Consider the following 9,533-nt stretch of genomic DNA (forward strand, 5'->3'; position numbering starts at 1 on the left):
CTATCTGTATCTATGTGCCTTGAGGTCTAATTTTGTCTTTATTTTATAAATTAATTTTCTTAAATATTAATTTAATTTTTTTATATTAATTTTTAAAATAATATTTTAAACTTAAACCTAAAACAAATTGCATAGGTTATATAATTATTATACCTTATATTATTCTATATATAATCCAATAAAATAAAAATAATAATATAAATAATAAAAACATAATAGATTAAATTTTTACATCTTTGATCTATGAGCTATGATTTCCTGAGAAAATCTCTATTGATCTTATAACCAATCTTTTCTATATCTTCATTCACCCATTTACCTAATAGTTGTGTTATCATACAATAATGTTCTTTGTTATATATATATATATATATGTATATATGTATATTAGACTCATTCTCTTTCTTTAAAATATTACTCAACTTAATAAATATATATTTATTGGACTAAGAAAGAGGAGAAGGAAGAAGAGGGATTTCTTCTTTGAAGCATTAATATTATGCCCATTTGAGCTTTAGTGGCTTCGTTCTATTCTTAATGACTTAATTTCATAGCCCTAAATGTGCTTTTGGTATAATTGTGATTTTGGTGTAATTGGGGTTTTGCTAACCTCATTGTAATTCCATCTTTGAATGTAGATTAATTTGTTTTACAAAATCTGGATAATTTTTTATTTATTTATTTCATTCTATAAGTTGATTCTAAGTATTGTCTCAATTTAGGAACAAATTTTAATAAATATTTTTATTCTTTTTCTATTTTATTGGTTTATTATATTGGTTGCAATTAATTAAAAAACTCAAAAAAAAAAAAATTAACCTCCACCAGCCTTCTATATTTAAAATTGCCTCTGCCGACCCTCCTCACAATTTATAAACATTTGGGGCTTGGTACTGGAAATTATTTGCTGTTATTGCTGCCTTCTTGCCATTTTCAGCAACTATCAAATGACAATCAACACTTAAATTTTTACTTGTTATTTTATTTCTGTTTCTTCTATATTTTGTTTTGTAAGCTCTATATTTACGTTTTTATATCAATAAAAAAATTATATCAATAAAAAAATTAAAAACTCTATAAAAATTATATAAACATTTATATTTTAAATGCTCTTATATAAACTTTGAATAAATCATTACAGTACTACACTTATGATTTAATAATCAGGCTCCCTATTGCATTGTAAGAAAAGTTATTGCATGTAAAATTGTTTTCCAACGTACGACAAAAACGGATTGATGTTCCGAACATGACATGGTAAATAAAAATGGAATTTAATAGATTAAACTCAAAGGTGGTACACAATTAGCTGGAAAAAATTTATGTCTATATAAAATATTTATACACATACATGCAATTTGGACCAAAACTTATTTACATATATGCAATTAAAATTCTCAAAATTAATATGAAATTATGAAATTTTAAACAAAGACAATTACTTTTAGATTACAATTAAATTAATTAGCATCATAGGCCTTTAGTATCAATAAATTATATTATAAAAAAAATTCTAATGGAATTTGCAAGAGAGACCTGATTTTGTACTAAATTTCCCAAGAAAATTCAATGCATATATTAGTTAATAATAATTAGAATAAAAAAAATAAAAAATCACTTATAGCCGTGGTTACAATGAAACTCACATTTTTTCATTCAACAAGTCCATTGACTTAGAGCTTGTGCCAACAGTAAAAGAATTTTAAATATATTAAATATAAATTTATTAAATTAAATTTTTAGGTATTCTAATTTTAAAAAATATAATATAAAATATTAAATAAAAATTAAGAATATTTTATGACCATAATTTTAAAACTAAAATATTTTATTTTTTAAATAATAAATTACTCTTTATTAAAAGCTAGTAACATACGAATTTCAATTCAAAATTTTTTTATTCGAAATATAAGTTTTGGAATAAAAAAGTCTTTGAAATTTACTAGGATTCTAAAAAATATCTGTTAATAAAAGAAAATAAATCTATACTTATAATATATATATATATATATATATATATATATATATATATATGTTTGATTTTTGATCTTAGATTGTTGTTAAAAAATATTGTGATGTATGTTTAATGAAAACATTACTAATATTCTTTTAACCAAAATAAAACTGATTGATTTATCTAGAAATTTTAAATACTATTACATATATATTTTTTCTTTAAATATAATGTGCTCTTTCATTATTTTTATTTTAATATCAGTAGATCTATTTTATACAATAACTCATTAGATAGCAGAAAAAATCAGAATAATAATATGCTTCAAACGAAATATTAATTATCTTAAATAAAAAATAAATTCTTTTTTTTATTTGCTAAATTTTTAAGGCTAAAATTTTAATATGAAATTACGAAATTTATGTGTGATAAATATAAAACCATAGTTATTAGTTTTATCCAATATATGTTTATTATTTTATATATATATAATAACAAAAATTCATATTGTTTGTTAAAATACTTTAACAAACATTAATGTAAGATAATATAATTTTAGTTTCTTTTTAATTTCTTTTCATGTATTAGACATGACATCAACTATATATATTTATATCTTTGTGAGTGTCACAAGTCTTTTCCTTTTATTATTTTGAAGGTAATATTCATATTTTGTAAACTTTGGAATATATGATACATTATAACCTAAAACTTTACTTATAGATACATATAGATATTTCTAAATTAGCTGTATTTTATTCGTAATTATTATAAAGAAATAAATCTTATAAACATTTTTGAAGTTTCCATCATTGATTCTAATTTTAGTATTAGTTATGTATTCATATCTTAGTAAAACATTTATAAATATGATTAAAGTATATATATTTAAAAAATATAATCCTTAATTTCTAACGAATAAATACATCATCACCTAATAACCAAAGTTGTTGACATATTTCAGTTCTTTGTTGTCTTAAACAGTTTACAAATTGAACATCAGAGTCATCCAAAGAAAAAATTACTCCTCAACAATTTACATATAGTTCCAAATTTTATGGTTGGTATGATTTATAGATAGATTAAAATATCAGTCAAAGAATAAATCTTGAGAGAAAAAAATTCACGTAAACAACTAACTTATATGCCTGTCTCCATGTGTATATATATACACATGGACAAATAGACATATAAGCTAATTTCCTCATAATGAAACAATATTATTATATGCAGCATTTGTTAAAGTATAACCTATAATACAAGTAAAAATTAAACAATAATAAATACAAATTACACCTGTGTAGAATAATTAAGTTTTCCTTGTAAAATTAAGTATAAAACTATTCAGAATAAGGCATTTAGACAAAAAAACACAACAAAACAAAAACAAACAAGATTATCATGTGTTTTCTCAAGCTATATATCTGTAGCAAAGTACAGGATTTGATTGCTTTAAATCTGAATTACTTCATATTTCCTCACATATTGTACATCTTAATTCTGAAAAGTTGGAATCAACTTTAAGTGAAGTAGGTTGAAAAATAAAACTAATCTTTATAACAAAACAAAACAGCTGTCAACCCAGCAACAAAAAACAAAACAAAACAGCTGTCAACCCAGCAACAAAAAACAAAACAAAACAGCTGTCAACCCAGCAACAAAAAAACAAAACAAAACGTGACAGAAACCAGCAAAAACAAACGACACTTTGAACTAAAATTTTACTATTCACAGTATAAATTTGAATTCGAACCATCTCTATTCATTTACATCCACAAAAACCTAGACTGAAACATCACAAAAGAATCGTCATCACGAAAAAAATAAAATATATATAAATAGAAAAATAAAATAAAAATTAAGTACTACAAACTGACATGAGGATCCGGTTTTGTCATGCCTCATTTCTGTTTATAAAATGATAAACCATCTGATGAAGAGAGTTGCAGTCATTCCATGCAATGTCAGCTGCAGTTCATTGCTTTGCAACAACAATGACTCCACAACTTGCTGTCCTGACAGGAATTGGCCATTCGTAACCAAGTTTTTCTCACCTGCTGATCAAGACATTCACAAAATGTGTAAATCACCACAAGCATGACAGGATCCTGCTTTCGAAGTGCAACTCACTTGTGAGCTTTCTCACAATGAGCAAGGAATGAATGCATTGTGAGCTTCATGGGCCTAGACAGTCCCCACAAATTAGTCACCTGGAAAACAAGTTACGGTGGAGAAAAATCCTGTGTTTGAATCAATAGTTTGCAAAGTTTGCCACAAATCGACGTATGTAAGATGCAATTGCTATTAGAGCTGGCCCAAGCATGCTTCACAACTCAGCTCGGGTAGTGACATTGTCAGTATTCCTCATGACGTTTAGCAACTACTGCCAAACGTGGCAATCTACATGTTGATGTGAAAAATTTCGGTGGCGGTCCCAGACATGCCTACAGGCCTGGGTTTCAATCTTCACGGTGTTGCTTCGATTAAATGCTTGAGTTGCACCTCCTGCTTTAGAAAAAAACATGAGCAAAAAAAGGAAAAAAAGAAAATCTATAATGCAGCACGATCGATCGCCTAAGCACGTTGTTTTTAGGGCTCGCATTCGTGGCTTGCCTGCAACTTGATGCTGCTGGCTAACCTACTTATCCGAGAGTTGGAGCTTTGAATCGGCATTTAATACAACTTGACTTGTGATCAGCCCAGATTTTCTTCATGTCGTAATCAGGGAACTGGGTTCCCGTTTATCAAACGCGATGATCAAAGATTGGCATGGGAAAGAATGTACAAGGAAAGAATGCACCAGGAAAAGACTTACACATGACACGACAAGCATGTCGCGAACTGACTAGAAATAAATCAAAACTAGTGTCATTTTGAAGGTCCCGGAATATACTATTAGCGCAATCTCAAGAGTCGTGATTCTCCCGGTGCCAGGGATGAGCTGACTGACCGATACAGACGATGCCACTGGGCAGTTCCCGAGCACTGATCCTGTTGCTCATGTGACGTTTCTCCGTCAATCCCATTGGCCAAAGTGCTGTGGTATGAGTCATCGGAAGAATCGGGTCCGTAGGATGGATCCTAAACTCCCTCCATTATGTGAATCCGGATCTACAGTACTCTCTTCTTAACTGTTACCTCAACGAAACAGTACACCTGTGAATTTGCGGTGATGATGTGCTCATGGACAAAGAAAAAAATAAAAAATAAAAAAAAATGAGAAAAAAAAATTTCCCTTCGTTTTCTTTTTGTAATTCTGTTGTAAAGGAATCGATCAACTCCATCTGAATCTTTCTGACAGTGTGGATGTAACTACTGGGGTTTAGGAAGAATTAAGTGAAGTTTGTGAACACTAGGCATGTTGATCAAATCAAGAAATCTGTGTTGACTGAGAAAATTGGGTGGATATCCGGGTATTTTTTTTTAAGGAATTACATGCAGATATGGGTACATCTCAGAATCACCGAAGAAGCAATAGAAAACTAGAATCAGTCTTCAAAGTGTAGCAGAATTGCTCATTTCTTATCTCATTGGAAGATGGTGCACCGGAATTGTTGGTGAAGAAAAACCGACATGCCAGACTTCGTGAAGGGTAACTCTGCGATGTGATTCTAGTTTCCTTCAATCGAAAACACAGCAGATTTCCCACTGAAAATATCGGGTAAAAAGCTTAGAAAATCGGGCCTACAAAACGGAGAAGCCATAGAAACAGCAAAAGGCGCTAGTCAACAGCCTCGGCGCGCTTGACTCCGAAGCACTCAGATCAAGGCCGGGTTGACAAATCTGTCCTAATGGATCAGGCTAAACAAGGAGGTTAGAGACACGCAGTCGGATCTGCGTTGAACAATCGCTGAAAGCGGCCACTTGAGCAGCTCTCCCAACTGACAGATGTCGGAGAGTCTGCTTTCCTTCTATCCTTCCCGGGCGGAAGCATCGGACGACTTCGCAAGTAATAGGTGAAGTCCAACCTTGATCTTCCAGTCGCGTACGACGTGACCAATTTGGGATGAATGATGCCGACGTCGGAATCGGTGGGCTGGATGAAGAAGGGCCACGCAAAGCTCATATGGACCCAGAGACACTGGATGTGGGGTGTGTTGTTTTAGGGAGAGAGGAAGGCCAAGAGTAAGCCTCAGGTGGCCGCAAGGGTTGGGTTGGAGGACTTGCAGCAGTAGCACGAGGCATCCTGGGTCTCTGAGGTTCGTATACTTGCGACCTTTGCGCTATAATTTTCGCATTGCTATTGGGGCCGTAGCTTCAGAAGCGTTTGTGGGACGGATGTGTGTTTCGTGTTCCATGCATTGGGGTTGTTCTCCTGTCATTTGCGAACGTCTTCGTTTATTCAGATCAGGTTTTTGAGGTGATGCTGCTACACATGTGTTCGTATGGTGACTTTCGTCCTTGATAAGGGGTTACGCATGTGACACGGAGTGCGATTGGTTGTTGCTTGCTTCAGCTGCCTTAGGTGTATCTCTTGCCAGTTCAACAGCACTTGCATTCTTTACATCTATTTGATTAGCATCAAATCTTTGATTGCAGATCCCTTTCCTCTTTCGTTTTTTTCACTTTTTCTTTTAGCTACTTTACATAATTATGTGTAGGTTAGCCTTCATCGTTGGAAACAGAGTCGGATGCGTGCTTGTGAGCATTATCGCTGGGTCTTTCTAGCTGGATTCTCATTACTTGGTTGGATCGTGTCTTTGATGCAACCTTTCTCTACAGTTATTTTAATCTGTACTCTTCGTGATTCGCTACAAATTGAGAAGATTTTTTTGATTTTTTGATTTTTTGATTTTTTGAATTGTGATTTTCACTATCTGAGAACTGTGTAACGTCCGTGAATGAGTCCAACACAGTATCCCTGTGTTTGTTTAGGTAGCATTTGCCATTACACATATCTGAGCTTGATCAAGTATTTGGTGCATTTCACAGTGACGTGTTTGAGTTTCCTGATAAGTTGCTATAAGCTCTGCCTCGATAGCCTGTACTGAGCTTCTTGGAAGTTGAGTGACCGCAGTTTCGTAGCAATACAAGGTAGCTGTGATCCTTAGTAGCAAGATGGAGGTGACGGATCTCTAATTCTAAGCTAGGAGTATGGTTTAGCAAGCGGGGACGGAAGGGGCGTTGTCTTCATTGTTTACACTCAGAATTTGTGGTGGAGGTCTTGTAATTGGATAATTCTGTCTCTTGGCGCGTCATTTGCATGCACATTGACCGGCTCTGAAGTTTGATGCTTGTCTTCTCGCATATCTTGTCATATTCTGTTTTATCGACACCGTGAATGTTGATCAAGCCATGTTCCTCAATCGTTCTCAGTTTCGTACGTCAATCACAAAAATGCTAATGATGTGGAAGGACGGGGATGGGTCTGCGTGCAGATTCAGTATTGACATTCATTGCAGTGGATCTTGAGGTGTTGTCGTATCCGCAAGGGTGGAATCTACAATGGAGCGATTTCTGGCGGTGGGGCTTCTAGCACTGTTCTGTGTCACTTCGCCCGCCTATGCGGAGGACATTGACGAAAAAGATGTTATTGTTCTCGGCGCTAGCAACTTTACGGAGCTGATCAGTAGTCACAAGTACGTCCTGGTTGAGTTTTATGCCCCCTGGTGTGGCCACTGCCAGACACTGGCGCCCGAGTACGCCAAGGCAGCCACCCTTCTCAAAGATGAAGGTGTGGTTCTCGCTAAGGTTGATGCCACCGAGCACAACGATCTAAGCCAGAAGTTTGAAGTCCGAGGCTTCCCCACTCTGTTATTCTTCGTTGACGGAGTGCACAGGCCCTACACTGGCGGTCGGAAGGTTGACGAGATCGTCGGCTGGGTGAAGAAGAAATGCGGACCTTCTTTTCAGACTCTTAAGTCCACTGCTGATGCCGAGAAGGCGTTGGAATTCGAGACTCCAATTGCGGTCGCATTCGTGGATAGCCTCGAAGATAAGAACGCTAAGGCACTCATTGCAACATCTGCTAAGGAGGAAGGCGCCACGTTCTACATGACTGACGACAAGGAAGTGGCTGCAAAGTTTGGCCTAGAGAAAACACCGTCGCTTGTCTTGTTGAAGAAGCAGGCAGAGACGGTTGTCCATTTTGAGGGTGAATTCGAGGAGGCGGCCCTTACCAGCTTCGTTGTGAAAAACAAGCTTCCTCTTGTCATCACATTTAGCCGTGAGACAGCATCCTCAATCTTCGAATCCGACATCAACAAGCAACTGATTCTGTTTGCAGGTACTGAAGGGTATGTTAAGGTCCGCGATGTTTACGAAGAAACTGCGAAATCTTTCAAGGGCCAGATCATCTTCGTTCTTGTTGACCTTGCCAACGAAGAGGTGGCTGCCCCTGTCCTTGATTTTTTCTCCCTCAGTGGCCCCAAAACAAAGCTCATGGGATTCATTCCCGAAGAAAATGGGTTAAAGTTCGAGTACGACGGAGACTTCGACCAGAAGTCGCTCAAGGACTTCGCAGAGAAGTTTGTGGCGAACAAGCTCACCCCATACTTTAAGTCTGAAGACGTACCGGAGAAGAACAACGAGCCTGTGAAGGTTGTCGTTGGCAAATCGTTCGAGGACATTGTTCTGGACGACTCGAAGGACGTTCTCCTCGAAGTCTACGCTCCCTGGTGCGGTCACTGCAAGTCTTTGGAGCCTGAGTACAATAAATTGGGAGAGCTCTTGAAGGACGTGAAGTCTGTAGTGATCGCCAAGATGGACGGCACTAAGAATGAGCACAGTCGCATTAAGATTGAGGGCTACCCAACCGTTGTTTTGTTCCCCGCTGGAAAGAAGAGCGAGGAGCCAATCTCAGCAGGAGCATACAGGACAGCAGCTGGATTGGGCAAGTTTTTGATGGAGAACGCAGGTATCCCCTTCAAAGCCGATCTTCCGGAGTACGTTGAGCCCAAGCATGGTCACGAGGCGGGAGGTAAAGAATCCGGTGAATATGACCATAATGAAGAGCTTGATCACTCGGACCAAACACTAGAGGAAGCTGCCGACACGGAAGAAACCAAAGACGAGCTTTGAAAGATCTTGTTAGTGATTTTAGGTTAGGACTTCCATACTACACACGTTTGCGGCGTCAAATCCATGCCTTTCGCGTGGAAACATTTGTAATACGGGCCCCAAATGTAGCACGGAAAACTTTACATATGTATGTACAAACACACACCTTGCATTTTTTTTTTTAAATTTTTTCTTTGTTGGTGATAGCTTTCAGGAAAAATAAACAACCATCCAAAATGCCCGGATATAAGCGTGAACATCACTTTGTCGTGGATTATTCCGGTCGAGTACGTGTGAGCGAAGATTCACAACCCACACGACACCCCAGTTCCGCGCAATGAAGTGGTGAGAAATCGTTGCAGTCCCATCGTGTCTCTGTACAAGTTGGGAGCTTGCGTCTTGCCTAACGGCTGCAATTACCCACAAGTCCCATCCTTGCAAACCTGCTACTGAAGCTTGTGAATACACTGAAACGTGTGTAAAGAGTATGACCCCTTTACACACAACCACGCAACGAATCATTGTCGTGCTTGGATCAGGATCTACTGCTTGAGTGCACTCAACCGGGAGCGACCGTAGA

The 9,533-nt window shown here is 36.2% G+C and overlaps 1 protein-coding gene and 1 long non-coding RNA gene across 3 annotated transcripts; one reads left to right on the plus strand and one right to left on the minus strand.

The window, feature by feature from the left end:
* Nucleotides 1–2,437: 2,437 nt before the first annotated feature.
* LOC149988082 (uncharacterized) lies at nt 2,438–6,020 on the minus strand. The gene is made up of 2 exons (XR_016505358.1): nt 4,165–6,020; nt 2,438–4,008 (listed from the first exon to the last, which is right to left on the minus strand). It is a non-coding gene; the product is annotated as an uncharacterized LOC149988082 (long non-coding RNA).
* Nucleotides 6,021–6,061: 41 nt separating this feature from the next.
* LOC112288618 (protein disulfide isomerase-like 1-4) lies at nt 6,062–9,114 on the plus strand. Of its 2 annotated transcripts, none has more exons than XM_024533000.3 (2): nt 6,062–6,314; nt 7,333–9,114. In XM_024533000.3, exon 2 carries the CDS (start codon nt 7,400–7,402, stop codon nt 8,972–8,974), a length of 1,575 nt encoding a protein of 524 aa, XP_024388768.1. In that variant the 5' UTR covers nt 6,062–6,314; nt 7,333–7,399; the 3' UTR covers nt 8,975–9,114. The 2 variants fall into 2 exon arrangements, with proteins under 2 accessions (XP_024388768.1, XP_024388766.1); XM_024532998.3 differs by having other exon boundaries at nt 6,062–6,153.
* The last annotated feature ends 419 nt before the right edge of the window (nt 9,115–9,533 follow it).

Source organism: Physcomitrium patens, chromosome 11 (genome assembly GCF_059467195.1).
Source record: "Physcomitrium patens ecotype Gransden chromosome 11, ASM5946719v1, whole genome shotgun sequence".
NCBI lineage: Eukaryota > Viridiplantae > Streptophyta > Bryopsida > Funariales > Funariaceae > Physcomitrium > Physcomitrium patens.